Here is a 19081-nt window from a genome sequence, read left to right on the forward strand (position 1 = left end):
GTTGTTCGCTGACGTTCCTTCGCTCGGTTTGCTAAGCTGAACTAACCACCTCGATGGAAAAGAAATTTCGCGAGGCCGACTGCGTCGGTCGAATGAGAATTGGATTAATTACTACGGCATGACCGCAATGCGAAATTTACTCTCTACTAAAGACCGTCTCTCGTAAAATTACCTTATGATCCTAAAAAATTATTTTAATGGAACGGACGAAGATGAGAGATGCTCTTGGGATAATGTGCATAAAGATTGTTGTAAAATATTGTAAAATATAATTGGATAAAGCGGGGTAATTTAGATAATAGAAATTTGCAAATTGCATAAAGGATTGAAGCCGCATAGTGTATTTAATTAAATACATAAAACTTTATACATTATGTTGCACCAACCTCAATTGCATCAATCTTTACACAATTTGAAAGTTGTTATTAATCTATTCAAATTAATTCATTTTATTCTTATATGTATAATTCAAGTTTCCATTGTATTGTATATTGTGGCAATTGTATGAACGATTTATAATATCTAGAAAGGATGATTTTGCCAAAACATCTAAAAATTTATGTACAAAGCTAAAAATAATTTCGATGGATGATTAAAATAATTTGCAGTATTTTTCTAATCGATGTTTTTTTATTTTCTTCTGAATGACTACACAGTAAATCTGACAATTAGATGAGCAATGTGTTCTACTTTTTGACATAATGTATTGAACTCCGTTCTCATTTTATGTAAGTTTATATCATTGTATAATTATTTCCAAATTGACGTAATGTTATCTACTTGAAATTCATATTATTTTATAAATTAATATTTCCATGCGGTTACAATGTATTTGACTTAATTCAGGTAACTTTACATTTGAATTAACTTTCAGTATTTCAATAATTAACGCATGGTTTTTGACTCTAATCGCAATTCACATATTTGTACAAGTTTTTATTTCAATTTGATGTAATGCATATGACTTTATTCTTAATTTTTAATTTTTATAACTTCAATTTTTTAGTATTAGTACGCCAGCTTTGATTTGAGGTTTAGTTTATGTAACGTTTTATTTATATTAATTATTATGCTAGTATGAGTTGTTATATTGATGTGACTACTTCGTACACAGCCAACTTGGAAATTGGATAAAGAAGAACGAGCTGTATCGTCACGTATCGCAATGTTGGAATTTGCGTATAGTATGTAAGCGGATTTAGGTTTTATATTGCATCAAAATAATTTGTGTAAAACACTCAAACTGGTTGCTAGAATGTCAAAACTTTTTACAGCATTATCATGCTTAAGATTTCCATGTAAATATTTTGATGGTCTAACAAAATTATTTTTAGGTCTGTACCTAACTAAATTTTAAGATACAAAATTATTCTTTCCGTGTATACGGAAACAAACAAATTGCTGAATTCGTTAACAGAATGTTCAAAACTTCATTCGTCCAGTACCCATGTCAAGGCAGATCCCGCTGTTCTGACAAGATGCGGTGTCATGTTCGCATGGCGTGACCTCAGGCCGCGGTTCCCAGTTTCTCGTAACTGGACGACACGTGGCGTATCTTGGCGTACACACGGCATCTGCATGCTTCATTGAACATTCCGCGCACGAACCGTTGCTCAAGCAAACGGCCCCACGCTAGACCACATAACGTCGACATCGGTGATATTTATGGATGCAATTCGGAAAGGCGACTGTACAATTGAACACACCCGTCGATTCCTTGCATTCACCTCCATTCGAGTACACGCGCATACTCCAAGTTATCGGCACGTGCTTTAATTAAATTTATCGGTTTCGCGAAACCGTGCAATGTGCACACGGGCGTGGGATATACGGTTCGCTGTAAATCTCGATGTTTGCGATCATTGTGCCTCGACAATGTGTACTGTACGGCTTTAGTTGGGCCTTATAGCGCATTGTTTGCAAATAAAAGCCGAATGGGAATTAAACTTGCCGACAGGTCTGTGTAAATTCGTATCGGGTTGCATCTGCCGTAAAGTTGAATAACTGCCTCTTTAAATCCCGACAGAGGCTAATACATTCTGATTAATGCAAAGGCTTAAATATACAGGAAAGATAACACCTTTACGGGTTTAAGAAATAAATTCAATCTATATGGTGGCTGGATTTTTGTTTTCTTTTCAAGAATTTTCTCTCTCTCTCTCTCTCCTAGCGATCAAGCTCATATGAATATTCGGCTAACAGAGCTGTTGTAGGCTTTAGCGCGATCAACTCAACCAAGTCTCTCTTCGTGGATTTATCACTGGAAAGAGACTCACATTTTCGTGATCCCGTCGTCGGTCCCTTTGATGCGTGGGCGTGGGCCGCGCGCAAATCGAATCGCCCAGAGTCTCATCACGTTCCCCGTTGTAATCATGGCTATCCCGCGCTTGATCCGGGGCTGATTATAATTTATGTTTCGTATTCAGCCGCGTTGCATATACCGCTTCCGCCGTTCACGGATCCGCTTCTGCGGCTTATTCCGTGCCGTCGGTGGCTAGATTACGTGGTAACATACTGCCGCTGCAATTTCAGCCTCCGTCAAAGGTAGAGACTCGCCATGAACGTTCACGAGAAAGAGGGACGGCTCGCTCGTCTATATTGCCGTTCTCCCGTCTGCCATCGTTTTTATATACACGCTGCCGTTATTATTACGTCTGATTGAAGTTTTTGTATCTGTCTCGCTAGAGATATTTTTCATCTCTAATAAAATCTGTCGCCGAGAGTAGCAAGACTCACTGAAAGCCGGAGTACAAACGGACTTAATTTCCCGGCGCTACGCAGCTCGCAATCATCATCGCTCTTTGCAATCGCGCGACTCTGATTATAATTTATTAGTTTCCTATCCGAGTCGCTCTCGGCCGTCAGCGCAATTCGTGTTTGTCCCTTCAGGCGTATGCCGGATTACATGCCAATATATGGCGACCGTAATCTCCGCCAGTAACCAAATATAATAAATTTATCTGTCTCGAGACAAGCGGCGCTTTTTCGAAACCCGCGAAAAAAAAATCCACGTTCTATTCCACTGTGCTCTTTTAAAGGAATTTCAGATCGACAATCGTTTCTAAAAATCAGATCAGATCGGTTCGTCAATCCGCCTCTTTTCGTCGACTGGCACACGCACGCGCTCATATATACGTGAACATCTCGTCGACACGCCGCGGGCATGTTTTCTCAGCTGGTGCCCCTAACCCTCGGTGGTTAGGTTGTTCCCCTCCCGTTGTTCCCCGCCACCCCCACAAGCAGATCCTGGAAGATCCTTTCAGGACACGGTCGGCTACCCACAAAGGATCCGGCCTTTCATACGCACGTTATTATACTCTTTACACAATATCGTTCCAGCTCGCCCCCACCATCGGCAAGGAAGAAATACGCGTTGCCCATACACCTCGGTACTGTATACCCTACGCCCACGTATTGTAACAGGGAACCATAGGCAACGAGAGACGTCGGCGTAGCCGACGAAAGCCTCAAGACTTTCTCATTTAATTTGTTGTTGTAGCTGCTTGAGACGCGGATCGGGCCATTCGTCCGTCCTCGGAATCCCTCAAACATTCATTATGTTTTTTCTTCTTCTTCGTAACGCGTACGACCGCGATTCGCGGTGGTGGGGTTGCGCAGCAGCCCATCTCGCTCGCAAGAAAGGTCTATATTTGTTCCGTATCTCACGAGCGGTCTCTATTAATCGAATGATCGCGGAGCAGGTGAACCGGCATGCGATCCAAGCGATAGAAGAACAACCGAGTAGATATCCTTCGAGATCCCCTTCTGTGTTTCCCCCTTTTCGCGCTTTCAGATCGTATTATCTTTTATCTTACAATGTTTTTACAATGTATAACTAATAATACTTTGCAAAAATACCGTCACGACCGATGTATCACGATAAATAGCACGTGCGCGGATATATGGATATCGATCATCTATTTACGTTGATCATAGTAATAAGATTTATGACGATCGCGAGGGTTCATTAAATGATCGATTCAAGTCGCCCGTGGTGATCGTATCGCGGATGCAGCTTGATGCGATTAGGATGTGGCATTATCGCGGTCCATTAGCTATTGTTTGCGAAGAAAACGAACGAGTCAATTGCCATCGTTCGGTGAATCGTAAAAGCCGTACGTTGCGTCGATGGTCTTGAAAATTTATTGGAGCGTCACTCGTTCAGGAGGATTTTTCTGTCTGATTTGACGCGTTTGCTTGTCTGCTGCATCGAGATGCACTTTTGGGTTTTCTAGCTTGAATAGTTCCTGACAATATAGTCCAAACAGTCTGTTCATATTTTTAATATACAATATTATTGTTGCAATATTACAGTTTTGACAAGATGAGAATAGACGTTACCAAGTATGCAATTATATACAAATGATAACTTTCGTGAAACGTACGGAAAATCAAAATCGTCCAAGGCGATCCGTAAATGTGCTCAGAAATGTTCGTCGCGCTACTCTAGATGGGAACACCGGTCCCAAAGATTCTAGCAACAGTAGATTTCTCTCTTTTACGGCCCTGTAAAATTCTTCTTCGGATATTACACCGTCGCGATCGACGTCGAGCTTTTTCAACAGTGAATCAATCAAATCCTATGACACCATAAATATTATTATTTTATGTAAACTTTATGCTTGAAAGATACGCATTCTAGTGTCGCATTGATAATTGATATTTTATTAGTAACACTAAGATCAAGACTTATCTCTGCTGTTGTTAATTAATTAACCTTCACAGCTTCATCGGGATCTTCGTCTGTTTGCAGTTTGATCAAACAACCTCGCATTGATGGAAATATTTGCTCTTTCTTTAATTTGTTCGTATGCATAAAATCATATATCTGCATTTAATAAATATTATAATTAAAAATAATTATTTTTAATTAAAAAAAAATTTAGTCTTTCGGAATTAAAAAAATTAATTTTAACTTTGTAAAAAATTTAGATGCAAATTAAATTTTTAAATAGTTAGAATAATTATAGAAACATTAAGATTACACTAAAAGCAAAATGTATCTTTTCATTCAGATTGCCACGAAGAATTGTGGAGAGCCCTTCAATCCACTGTTCCAGATGAATCTATATACTCACATAATTATAATTTTAATTATTATAGAAATATAAAATCTTATAAATTACTTTATATTAATTTCTCATACTTGCAACACGTTCTTCTTGTCAAATGCAGAGAAAATTCTGTCGATATATAGATGCCGAATGTTTTCAGTAAAATCCAAACCAGAATGCAAAACATCTCTAAATACCGATCTTGTCATAGGACCCAAAGTTTGTGTTATTTTTCTATGTATAACAGCTAACGCTGTAGTAAAATTAGAATTTATCGAACATATATATAGAAATTACATTAAATCTTTAAAAATGTATGAAGGTATGTGTGTGTGTTTATTTTATTTTATTATTGAATAACCTTCGACTTCTCTCACATTGAAATGAGTCTTTCGAGCTAATTTCTTGAATAAAGCATTATTTTTTCTTCTGAAAACAATCTCCGACAAAGGTTTATTTAACATATCAACAGGCAATTCGACCGGCATTTTGCTCTTGTAAATTAATTTAATTTATACTTATAAATTTATCTAATAAATTTTGAAACAATTTTGATGGCCAGAAATGCCAATACATCTGAAAAAGAAGACTATCGATTCTTGCAATACATTTTTTAATCATTTTACAGAATATCTCTGATTATATATTCTTAATTATATGAATATTTTGATCTATTTATATTGATTTCACGATTATTATTATTTAGTAAATTGATTCTCTAATAATTGCATTAACGTTTAGATGACAAGTATATCATAATCTGACAAAAATTATTTTACAGATTGTCTTAGATGTTTATGTTCCATTCTATCAATATTTTGATCTACTTATATTAATTTCATGATGATTATTATTTAATAAATTGCTTCTTCAATAATTGTATTAACATTTAAATGACAAGTATGTCATGATACATCTATGTCGGAGAGGAAATTACTAAAGTTGTACCTACCATTCAACAGGCCCATTAGCTCAGTTGGTTAGAGCGTCGTGCTAATAACGCGAAGGTCGCGGGTTCGATCCCCTCATGGGCCAAGTTTTTTTTAAATTTATTTTGTAATATTAGTATCTTTTTGATAATAGCTGTCTTCACGAATAAAAATAATTAAATTAAAAAATTACATTTTCACAGCTAACCGAGATAAATACCTACTTTTTTTATGAGACTTTCGAAAGAGAAAAAATGAAGTTATCGTGAGTTTTGAAAGAACGTTCAAAATACGGATAAAAAGTATCTAAACAGAGATAAGAATATCAATAAATATTTTTTAATAATATATATATGTGCTACGCTGTGCTATCACAGAGATACAAAACTGTTTGCAATATTCTACTCTCGTCAAAGTTTACTTAATTTACTTATTTTACTTAATTAACTTACTATAAACTTTATTTATTTCACAATTCACACCAGCTTCGTAGCAAGTCATTGATCGGACAACCGCGTTAGTTTCTCATATTCTAAAATCCATGATTCATCATCCATGGATACTTTGGACTGACGTTTTCTCGCATTCGAGATGCATGTAACGTACAAAGGCTTATCGTAAAAAGATACGCGTGTACAAGACGCATAGTTTCACATGGAAAGCTGCCACGAAATATTCGGCAATAAAACAGTATATCTGGTTCTCACGTGGTCGTGAGAAGAAAGAGAAAAAAGCCGTGAGGCAACCTGTCCAAGGAACGTGAGCGAGACAGCAAACAAATTTCGGCGTGATAACCGATGAGTCGTGAACGCTCAGCACGAATTCGTTTCACGGAAGCCGTCCGGCATAAAAGACGACAATAAAGCCCAGCCTAAGTATATCTAATGACATCATTTGGTTGGCAAACGTAATAAACGGACACAAAGCCGCGGGGATTTCGTCGAGAATGTAAAAACGCGGGAACGGCTTAAGACGACCGAGAGAGGGTGAATCCGTATCTGCTCGCGTATGTTTTGCGAACCGCGCGAGAGGACATGGAAAGGCTGTTGGACGAGAAGGAGAGAAAGGAAGATGTTTGGAATTTCGTGTGCGAGACCAAAGTCCCTCGCGAACAAAAAAACCAAGGGAATACCCACCTCCAATCCTTTCTGTTGCCACACGTGAACGCTCGCGTCGTTTTAAGAGAAATATGAGAGAGAAAGAGAAAGAAAGAGAAAGAGAGAGAGAGAGACTTGGCTCTGATGGCGCGCTTCAGGGCGTATTGTTTGACCGGCCGGGAGCAAATCCTATCGGTAAACGGAATACGGTTGATCCTCTCGAGATCATCAGGCCTTAGTTCGTAAATAATGGCCCGAGATCTTTACACGAAGTCGCGTAATACGGTGAATTTTCTTAATCTTTTCAAGTGGGAGATAAGAACGGGGAATCCTGAAGTGAGCCCCGCTTTTGCGTGGGATTTTTCATCTCAAATAAACAAGTAGATAATATTTTACATTTCGCGTGAGAGCGGCTTAAAGATGTTCAGTCGGATAACGATGGTGAGACATACAAATCTTTGTTTTGGAAACATCATGTATACCCCGTAATAATTATGAGAATCCTCTCGAACCCACGTCACTTTGCTAAATCTAATCGAATCCGACGCATCCACGCTTGATTCCGGAGCCACGGAAGGCCGGTTGCCCATCGTATTCATCCTACCTCGTCGGGGAAAAAGAAATCGCGTATACATTTTAGGCGCAACAACGAACGTGGAGATATATCACCAGCGTGAACATCATCGTGCATTCGCAAGAACGCCCTTTTTTATCCCCAGTCCCTATAATCACGAGCTCATTAGTCCCCGCCGGCGGATAATTTACGAGCTGGACGTTACTCGCGCGGCCGATCGCCGAGGGACCACATTGTTTCGCTTTAAGTAGGCAACGAGTCCGCGAGAACGGCGAGGGATCGCTTTCGCGAAGGGCGCTGTAATATCCCTCGCGAGGGAAAGAAAACGAAGGGCGAGAGGAGAAGCGCCTTGCGTTCCTACAGCGTAGGAACGAGCTTGGAGAACGACTGTAATCTTGGGCTATCTAACGTTGTAAATGTAGCGAGGTGATGATTTGCGACCTCCCTGCAGCTCCGTGGGGAGGACTGGCATGTGGGGATACACTCGGACCTTTAGATTCAATTTCGCGGGGCGTCAGCCGCTGACGCGACGTCCGCCCACCTTCCGCGAGACGTTGATGTACGACACGGTAGACCGTAGTAGACCTCCTCTGGAAATTTTCAAACGCTGGATCTCGATGGTGTAAAATAGGATAATTCTGATCCATAATGATCCATAAATTTGATGGACCTTGTAAGAATTAATTTTAATTTCACATTTTCAAGAAGATTAATTTATACCATATCATTCGCTCAAACCAAAGCAAAACTTAGCAACCTGTTTTTTTTTTATTTATTTCTTATCCCTCTTTCTCTGCATATTTAGAGAGCAAAATGTATATATTATTGCCGCGTATTTTGAAAGAACGCAAAAAGAGGGAAAAAAATAAATGTATCTGACAGATATGATACATCTAGTGTGATACTATCATTTAGAGATTACGATGAGTAACCGTGAGAATCAAGCACGTTCGTTCGGCATCCGTGCTTGAAAATATCTGCATGAGAATCACCCTCCATCGATGCAGCCGATGCGGACGCATCGATTTCACTTGGTATGCCAGGAATGCGAAGCAGAGATGCAACGATCCTCTCGCGAAGCTCGATCATCGAGAGGATCGGGAAAGGCTATTCGAGTTAGCCGAGCGTTACGCAAGAGTCAGACACGGCAAGAGGCATGTCTATCACTCGACGTACATACATAAATATACGCGTCAACACGCCGCTAATATACACGTGCAGGTAGAACACGATATTAAAGTCGCTTCAGACGCGTGACTTAATCTACGAGGTTTCTCTTTACTTTATTATTCACGAGTTTCAAAGACAATGCTAGATAGAAATTTAACGAAATTGATTAAAATATTTGAATTAATCTATTTGATTCGAAATTTAACGAAATGATTAAAATATTTGAATTAATCTATTTGATTCGAATTCGTGCAAACTTCTTAATGCACGCTCGACTTTCGTGCTCCGCTTCGAGTGGCAATATTCATAGCTCGGCGCGCGCGAACGAGCTCTCTCCTCTGCGTCATTTACAAACGGCAAGCGGTCCATCATAAATTTAGCTCGCTATCGCCGGCTGCGATCGTATTTATCTAACAAATAATTATTCCTGATTATCTCGCGGGTGATGCATGCCTCGGCAAACAGAGATCAAAGATACGGCGCCCGACATCCCGTGGGCCTTTGTTTAACGCTTAACCAGCCGAAAGGTACCGGTCAACAATTTCGTTTTATTTACGACGTAGCGGTGATGGTAGTGGCGGAGCTGGTCCGAAGCTTAGTTCGAGAACGGAAAGAGCGTGGGTGCGAGGGTTGAGGGCCTATTACCACAGTTGCCTTGGGGGTAGCCCCTATCCCGATGTCTGCTGCAATCAAATTTTAGAGTTATTGCCATATGAAAGACTCCACGTGGGTCAGCTCGGAGCAACCTGGACCAGAGAAGCATAGACTATTTTAGAATATTTTGTGTCACGAATTATTCTCGTATTAATTTCGATGAATAAAATAATGAAGCTTCGGGATTTAAAGATAGGCAGGAATAAAACGCAGGGATTAGGACTATTAAATGACGGTTGGGATATTATAATTATATTGTGTGTTATATATTTGAAAAAGAGATTATATAACTTCTCTAAAATTACTTTTTTCGATATTAATTATATAGCACTCATAACAAACAAACCTACTTTTCTCACGCAAGTTTTTTATGCTTTACCATCATTTAAAACGTCTTTCTATTGAGTTCACTCGGGACTATAATTATGGGCAGAACCGGCCGCGACGCGACGGAATCCGATGGTGGTAGCTCCGAAGAACTACTACTAGATTCGAGAAGAAAATGAAACGGACTACCCATACAGTTTACGTTAACGATCAAGAGCAGTCCGAGGAAAATATATGCCGGTTTACCGACGACGGGTGGGATTTGATGTCTCGTGGACAGAGAATCGTTATGTAACAACATCGAAGTGAGTTGTACGACAAATGTCGAGGGAAGACTCGAACTAAGTGAACCGTGAATCGATGGGATCAGCGGGCAGAGGGGACCATAAGGGATTTCTTTTCCATGCCGTATTCCGCTATTGTCGATGGAACACCTTGGACGTCATGCCGCGGCTTTGTGCAACTGCGAGACTCACGAGCAGCGATGGACCAAACATCCGAGCTTTTCGGAAAATTGAATACGTGGGTGGCGGAGTCACTCCCTGGCTGATACCTGAAATCCATCCTAATCAAGGAGCGGAATCCGAAAACGTGACCGGACAGATTTGTGTAAGATGATGATTGAGCAAGAACATTTATATTCACACGCGCCATCAAATATTGATAAATGTAAATATGCTAGAGGCGAAAAAGTTGAGAAGATGGACAAGCTAATTCATTTTTGCGAATACAAAAAGAACGATTTTGCTAGAAAATCTAAAAATTTTGCTAAACGCAAGTAATAATTTTTTTGGACTATTAAAATAATTATGTAGGACGCTCAAGCATAATAAACAATACTGTAAACAGTTTTGGTATTTTAACAACCAACTTGAGCGTCCCACATAATTATTAATTATCCACATATTTTTAAATAAAATTATTTTCAGATCTATCTATATCTACCTAAATTGTTGAATACTCTAGCGAAACTGTTCTTTCCATAAAGTAATGAGAAGAAAGAAATTTTCCGATAATCAATATGTAAAAATACAGAATATATGTTTTTGTTAAAGGGACGATTTTGCGATAAAATATTATTTTCTTTTTTAAAAATTGATGATGTTTCGTACAAACATAAAACCAAATGTTATTTCTGAAATCTCTAAATATCTTCGAGATAAAAATAAGCCTGACCATGTCGAGACACGGATGAATGTTGAATAATTTCCGGTTTATATTTTTATCCGTTGCAGGAATTTGTTCAACCCTTTTTATAAATGAGCGAGAGATACCGACAAATGGGGTGTTAGATGCTTGTTATCCCGCATCTTGGGGAAGGATAGCTTAGCTCATTCCAGCATATGGGGATATTTTTTCATATCACCCTCTATCGATGTAGCTGAAAAATCACGTCACCTTTATCACCACACGCTTGACTTGACTAACGCAGACGTGTTTCTTAAATAGTAGTAGGCGTCGACGTGTAACATGTCTAGTTGCGGAGAAGCTCGTGAACACGAGGGAGAGCTGAGGAATGGATAAATCGCTTAAGTCAGCGAGAAAAATGAGAAAATTATTTTGGACCTCTTAAACACGCATTCGTGTTTGCCTTCGCATTAACTATCCTGTTACCACTCTATACTCTCCCTACTTGTTATTTGTATACGCTAAGATTGAGGTCCAAAAAAAATTTGTATTTTCTCTATTTTTCAATATTATATTATCAATTGTATATATCTAATATAAAATATTTACATTTTATATACATATATCCATCATTTAAAAATAATAAAATACTAAACTCGATAAGAAAATTTTAGCGCTTTTTCTACGAGATCTTTTTGATTTACAATAAATCTCACGAGACGAGCAGATAGCAGATGTCCTTCCTTGAAGGAAATATTTAGCATACGAATGAAAGGAACACGTTTCTAATTTTCAGTCTGGCCTCCCAATCCATGTATCCGAATGCCACAATAGCGCTCTATTTCCTTGACGCGTATACAATCGCGTCATAGTAATCCTGTTAGTAGACGCTTCGCTGGTCAGAAGACTCCCTGCTGAGAGGGTAAAGAGAGGGTGTTTTCTCAGTCGTATCCAATCGATATCACAATCTGCATTGCTCGTTGCGATTTTTCGCAAAATAAATTTTAGCTCCCTGCCAATTTAAATCCGACGTTGGAAATTGCTAACTTTAAAAGTCCATTTCTATAAATCAAATTATTTGAGAAGCGAATTTATATTTCAATTGCAGATATATAATCATTTCATCCATCTGATCTGATATATTAGCAAATATTTCATGAATTTTTCTTAAAGATGCTTTTCAATGTGCTCAATCACGAGATTACCGATACGCTTTCAGTTTAATTCGCATATTGTGAGCGCGTAAAGAACGCATTTGGCAGGCGTCTGGCGAGAAGCTTTACTTGTTGGATGGATTCTCTGCGCCGTATAATCCTTTCGTATAGTAAATTACACTTTGGAGAAGACTTTCGCGGAAATCGACCCGGAGTCGCATTAAATCCCTTACGTCCCGTATTGTGGAATTTGCTTGTAAACAAGATTTAGGGATTTGTCCCATGGTCAGAAAAATATGATAAGCCTTTCGTTTTTCTGGCGTCTTCTCTTCTATACCTCGATCTCTTTGCATGTCCTGCCGCTTCGTCGCCGTGTTTATGAAACGTAAAACCGTGAAAAAGCTTTCAAAGAGGATTTTGAACTTAACCGCGAAGATCATCGCGAACGGAAGGTGAATCGTAGGGGGTTCGGGGACAGTGAAGGAAGCTACAGGATTCACCCTACGACTTGCCCGCCTCACGGCGTATAAAAAAAAAATGTCCTGGAACATAATATTTTTAATCCACTTTTTTTATCGAATATCAAGCACATTCAAGCCAATTCAGGAAATTCAATATACGATCGACGGTGTCGTGTTCCGGCCGCATTCGTATTATTTTCGCCGCGCGAGAAAGGATTACCGTGAATGGCTGAATTTTTTAATCCCATCAGCGGCGGCCTGCATCACGTAACTGGATAGGCTCGATAGATCGAGGTTTATCGATCTTAAATTACCGATACACCGTCGAAACTGGGTCGTGCATTCGTATCAACGCGTTGCGTGGATCTTCTTTTCCTGCATATGAGTGTTCCGGGAGGAACCCGAGAGCGGCTTTATTGAGGATTATCGTTGGTGAACGTCGATTAGTGTCGAAGAAAGGCCGGTTACAAAGAATCCTTTTTAAGGCCGACGAGCCTATCGTCAGACAGAGATCTCTGGATTAAGCTTTTGCTTCTTAAATTGCAATCGATGTAATTCTCACCGGATGTACGTAACTTCAGTTTAGTTCTAAGGCTATGACACACACATAAAATTTAAGTAATACGTAAGCAAATTAATATTTTGGATGTCCTATTGCTTTCGTTATTGCTCTATTATGATTGGTTTATTTATTTAACATTTACGTCTTACTGCTTACGTTTTTTGTGTTCCGTAGTTTTACGAAATAACACTTCGTCGTTAAAAAAAAGTATGTCGTAAAAAACATGTCTGAAAGAAAAAAGCGAAGCGAAAGAGAAATACGGATGTTCATATACGAGTAATCGTAATACGGGTTAATTCGTCGTAATGGCTTTCATCCGAAGTTAACCTTCGATATTCGATAATTCGTATAATTGCGACTTTAGACCGAAACTTTCAAATTAATGGTTATTTCGCAATGGTTACCTGCCAAGAAATAAATCGATGCCCGGATCGCCAACCTTCGCCACCGAGACTATTTATCAAGCGAATACGTGTGTGCGACCGAGTCCTTAATTAAACCTATGCATATGGAATAATTAGAAATACCTCCGCGCCTGTGCTTGCCATGCTAGGCAAACAATTTGTCTTGAGTCGGTGTTAACGAGCGTCTGCGAATTAAATATCGCAGAAATTTATTTGCATACTTAATCACAGTGATGCGGTTGAAGCTCATCTCGATAATCTGTACACGTTATTAAAACAATCATCATTATATATTTCGGCAATATTACATCTCTAAATAGCTAAATAATTCTATTTAATTTATATTTATATCTAAATGACGAAACATATTTTCTTCTTTAAAATATTATGTAAACTGCTTTTACATTAAAACGATTTTATACGCTAAAATATATGCATGTTTATGTATGCACTTATATGAGCTTCAAAAGGCCAGAGAAATGTTGCTGAGAAATTTGTACCTGGGCCACGAGTATAAAATTAGTGGGACGTTATCGAGCGATCGTTTAATTGACGGCTAAAACAAGTGTTAATTTGATGGTGCTAAGCAGACGTCGGTCGATACGCATCTTTAATTTCGTCCCTATCCGTTGGTAATTGCTTCGACGAGATAAGCTCGGTACTCACAGGTCGTGTATCTTCAGCTCTCTGTTTGCTTTGTTAATGTAGTATTTGTCTCGATAGGCACATTGTACCAATACTATCTTACAATGTCCAAGTCAGCATAATATTATTATCAAGATGTTGCACAATGACTAGCAGCATAAGTCAAACCTAATTATAAGCAATTATCTATTGCCATTATTTGCAACACTGTGCAGTATCTACTAATATATTTAAAAACTAATTTAATAATTATTATTAATTATAAAATTGTACTATTTTGTTGAACATATGTCTTTTCAATGGAAAGTGTCATTAGACACAAAAGGTGAAGAAAGTCCATTGCAGTGTTCTCTCTTATGACTGCATATAAATCGATGAATTAATCATTCCGTGTACGAAAAAATCACAAATCATTGATACATAATCCAAGCTTCGCTCTGATTTCGCGAGGATCCGGTCAGTCGCGTGAAAGTTTCTTTAATTTTAAAGGTGACACTACACACAACACTACGCGAATGAGAAATATATCAAAAGTGAAATTCGTCTGGAAGCAAGGCGCGGCCTTTCCTTTACCGCCTTCTCTGTGCGGTGCCCATTCCGCCTCCCGTTTCTTTTTTTGATATTTATGTACTGGTAATCACGGTCCGGCCTAATCTCTCACGGTGAGCGGCGCCATTGATCGCCTCGATGCAACCAACGCCTTCAGGGTCGCGGTACGTTATCCATGGCCAGAGTGGACCGGTGCCATCTCGATAATTTAAAATTAATGTTTTTGATCCGGGACAGGCCAATGTGATCTTGATTATTTCGAAGCACGATCGCCTTCGCTGTGAGAGCGCCGCGGGACGGACTGCAGTGGCGCTCGTCGTATTTTTTTGCGAAGGGCTATACGTGAGAAAGAAGACGTGCGAAATTCTCCTTAGCTCAGAACAACTTTATATGTATATATAATAATTTTTTTAATAGTGAATTTAGATTTTACATTAGAATTAACTACTTTTATTTATTATAAACACTGTGACTTTATATACTACATAAATGTAACTGATTTTTAAATTTTTCTATTACATAATAATATATAAATAATTATTGATTTTATTAAAGAATTTTTGTGATAAAAAAAGTATCGATTTACATGGTAAAATGAATATCCTTCCCATTCCAGTGAGAACCTCTGAAGACCTCGTGGAACCTTAGTATTACATTTGTGGTTGTAGTACCATAATGCAGTTTTATTGACCGTATTAAACAATAATAACCTTCAATCTCGCGGTACATGACCGCTCGACAATGGATTTCATCGAAGCGAGTGCGTGGGTTGTCAGGATTGCACATGAAAGAAATCTCTCGATCGAGACGAAACGAATGAAAATTACGGCTAATGGAATCGGCAACAAACACGTGTATCACACGCGACGCGAAGCGACGCCATGAAACTCGATCGATCGCTGATCGATGAGATTGATCTTGGATTACTCTATCATTACTTCTCCTTGACCATAGTAATAGCACGGCGAGATAATTTCGCTTATTTCTAGTCTTCTTACCCTTCGTTCAAGATATATCTTTTTTCAAAATAATGAGATATCGATGGCTGAAACATATACTATCACCGATGGCTATCATAGGAAATTGCACCTTTTATTAATATTACATTCATGAAACTGTTTAAAAAAAACTAGTTGTTCATAACAATTGTTTTCCATAAACAATATTACAATTTTGTTAAAAAATAAAATCGTATTTATACACTGAAAAGAAAGATTGATTGCTGCAACAATTTAGATAGTAAAATATGGCATAGCATTTTTATATGGCTGCAGCAACCAGTTTTTGATTGTAGCAACAAATTTTTAGTTGCATTAGCCTATCGAAATCATATACTGACATTGTGGATAGGCAACTAAAAATTTGCTGCTACAACCAAAAACTGATTGTTGCAACCTAACCTAACCATATAAAATTGCTATGCCATATTTTACTATCTAAATTGTTGCAGCAACCAATCTTTTCTTTCAGTGTAGCCTAAAAAGATAAAATGCGCAAAGAATACTATCATCGATTGCTACTATAGGTAATTGTATTTTTTATTCATATTATATTCATAAAACTATTTAAAAAAACCTAGTTGTTCATAACAATTATATTCAATAAACAATATTACAATTTATTTTGTTAAAAAATAAAACCGAATTCACAAAGCTTAGAAAGATAAGTGCACGTAAAAGGTATTTTTTCTTTATCTTTATCCTCATTTTTAATAATAATTTCTTTATCTTATGATCAACGTTTGCATTGTTCATTATAATAGAGAAGATATAAAATAAACAGATCTTCTAAAGATTATTCAAAAATACGTAATCCGTTGAAGATCTTCAGGCCTTGTAGAAACTAAGCGGTAGAACAATAAGCATTCTTGCAGAGATTCTTTAGTTATGAATGCGGTGGTTATAACATTCTGGTTTCGAAACTTTCCAGATTTCGACGCGAACTGTGAAATGCATTTTGTTTGGAAGAAATCAGGTAATATTTTGAAATCCCGTCTCTCGTGTTATCTCTCTTTTAAAAATATCTTTCCCAGTTATCCCAGTTATCTGCAATCAAATTGACGCATTTCTCCAAAAGATACAAAACACTGGAGATAAACGTTGGGAATAAGCGAACGTATCAAGCTGTGTTTATTTGTTTTTGCCGCTGTAAATCAAACGGATCTTGAAAAATCGTCGAATACTGCACAATGGGAATTGTGTGAAGTATAAATGAATGGAGAGAAAGGAGAGTCTTTTCGAATGATGGCGTTTACTGCCATAATATAATCGCAAGGAGACGTCTATAGATCGCAGAGAGATGTCCCGACTTTGTTGATTTATGCCCATTTATTCTCGCCTCTTCGCAATCCGCTCAAGATGGAATCAATAATTATAGATCCGTTATTATAACCCGTCATTATTCCGACCGAGAGATGCACAAGAGTTTTTATTTCAAGCAATCATGCGTGAGCTTTGTAAAGCTTCTTTAGCTTCTGAGAAAACTATAGATTCGATCTTGCAAAAACAATATGACGCTATAACAGTATTAGTAAGAGGATTGTATAGAATTGTATAGAGTTGTACATTGCTTAACATCGTATCGCTCTCCTCCACACAACTATTTTTTAATTAAATTCCAGGTCACGAAGTCTTATATACTATCTTACTTTTCCCTTTGTTATTTTTCCTTCCCTGTATATAATCTTCAACAATTCTATTTTTCCTCCCATTATTTGCAATCTGGGTCTCTTAACTCAAATATAAAATTTTAAATTATCTTTATTTAAACCTTTATTTAATAAAAATTGAAATTTGAGCAAAAATGAGGTAAAAATGGAAATTTGTTTGGAAATGTATAACTTAGATTAGTAATAATGTTTCAAGCAATAGCAATTTCTTAAACAAAATTAAAAATCTGAGAATAAAATTTCATGCAAAAAAGATTTACATTGCAGACGAAAAATTAAAAGAAACTTATTTTTTGTAAATTGCGAAAATGCATAAGACTCCGCGATACGCATGAATCGCATCGAACGCCGATGACGAACGAAAAGAAAAACTTTATTTCTATTCTCTATGGAGAACTGGTTTTGCTATTGGGAAGAGAGGCAAGCGCGCGCCGCGCGTGCCACTCGCGTGTGTCACGTGTCCCTACGTGGAGGTAACAGGTAAGAGGCTAAGAGGTAACAGGTAAGCGGTGAAGTCTAGAACCGCAGCTCAGGTAGAAACGCTCTCCCTCTCGATAAAACGCAAGTGATCATAAACAAAGCCTCGACGGGCATAAATTAACTAGTACTATCCATACGTATTTCTAGCGCAATCGATTTAATTAATACTGATTAATGGTCTATTACCGTGTCTTAACGATAATCTAACGCGATAATCTAACGCGTACGATTTACGATCTTTTTTTGCGAGCGACACATAGACGCAGAATTCTCTTTTTCTTTTTCTTTCTACGAATAGATTCTGCACAGTTTGCGATTCGCGGAAGAGGTGCGATCGAGACACGATAATCATTATTCCAGGTAGACCAGCCTCGTAGGTACCTACATGCGTACCGCAACCGTGGGAAGCTACGTACGGCGCCGGGGGAATGCTAATTTTATGCGAATTCACGGACTCGACTCGGCTACGCCTTCACCTGACCGGCGCGCTGCTTCGCGCGTGCTTTGCAACATTACGCAATAAAGTCGAGCGACGGATGTGAGAAAACGCGGAGCCGGAGAACGCAACCGTTGCGGTTGTCGTTACGACGCGCGACGTCGTGTCGCTTCGATGGACGACGTTTCGAGTTCCAACACGGAGGAGAGATTGCGAGCCTGTTTACGAGGACAGGAATAAAGGAGAGGCGTCCTTCGTCGTGTACGAGATTTCGCGACACTCGATCGTCGCGTGAGTGAAGTAAACGCTACCGTATCTCTTCATTAAATGGACCCGTTGTGGAACGCACGTAAATCGACGCTGGCGGGTAAAAGCGAGTACCAAAAGCCGCGCCAAAACGTCGGGCGAGCTTCAGAAGCAATATTTCGTTTACCTTAATCGAAAACTTAACTTGGCACGAAAGTCTCCTGACATACGCCGCGCCACGCGTTACACTGGCAATAAACCAGGGAACTCTATAATATACTGGAACGAGATTCTCTATTTAAATAGAAAATTACGACGGAGGAAAGAGTTGACAAATAAATACTTTTCGATTCCTTTCTATTTATGGTAATAAAACGACATTAGCCAATCAGCCCTGACGCTTCTGACAAAAAAAAAACAGTAGGCCTGTTTTTTTGGCTGAATTTTTGCACCAGTTCATCTTTCTTCCCCCCTCCCCCTCTCTCTCTCTCTCTAAATCTGAATCAGTGGATAATCACTGATATCAGTGCCAAGTATGCCACT

The 19081-nt window shown here is 38.5% G+C and overlaps 1 protein-coding gene and 1 non-coding gene across 4 annotated transcripts; one reads left to right on the forward strand and one right to left on the reverse strand.

The window, feature by feature from the left end:
• Positions 1-3897: 3897 nt before the first annotated feature.
• LOC108766677 (EF-hand calcium-binding domain-containing protein 1) lies at positions 3898-5562 on the reverse strand. 3 transcript variants are annotated; one of them, XM_018516101.1, is made up of 6 exons: positions 5416-5562; positions 5147-5307; positions 4986-5066; positions 4718-4828; positions 4386-4580; positions 3898-4247 (listed from the first exon to the last, which is right to left on the reverse strand). In XM_018516101.1, the coding sequence occupies exons 1-5, from the start codon at positions 5540-5542 to the stop codon at positions 4392-4394; spliced, it is 669 nt and encodes a 222-aa protein (XP_018371603.1). In that variant the 5' UTR covers positions 5543-5562; the 3' UTR covers positions 3898-4247; positions 4386-4391. The 3 variants fall into 3 exon arrangements, with proteins under 3 accessions (XP_018371603.1, XP_018371604.1, XP_018371602.1); XM_018516102.1 differs by having other exon boundaries at positions 3898-4269; XM_018516100.1 differs by lacking the exon at positions 3898-4247 and having other exon boundaries at positions 4274-4580.
• Positions 5563-6015: 453 nt separating this feature from the next.
• Positions 6016-6089, forward strand: TRNAI-AAU (transfer RNA isoleucine (anticodon AAU)). Its single transcript has one exon. It is a non-coding gene; the product is annotated as a tRNA-Ile (tRNA).
• Positions 6090-19081: the final 12992 nt, after the last annotated feature.

The sequence above is a fragment of the Trachymyrmex cornetzi genome, unplaced genomic scaffold (genome assembly GCF_001594075.2).
Source record: "Trachymyrmex cornetzi isolate Tcor2-1 unplaced genomic scaffold, Tcor1.1 scaffold61, whole genome shotgun sequence".
NCBI lineage: Eukaryota > Metazoa > Arthropoda > Insecta > Hymenoptera > Formicidae > Trachymyrmex > Trachymyrmex cornetzi.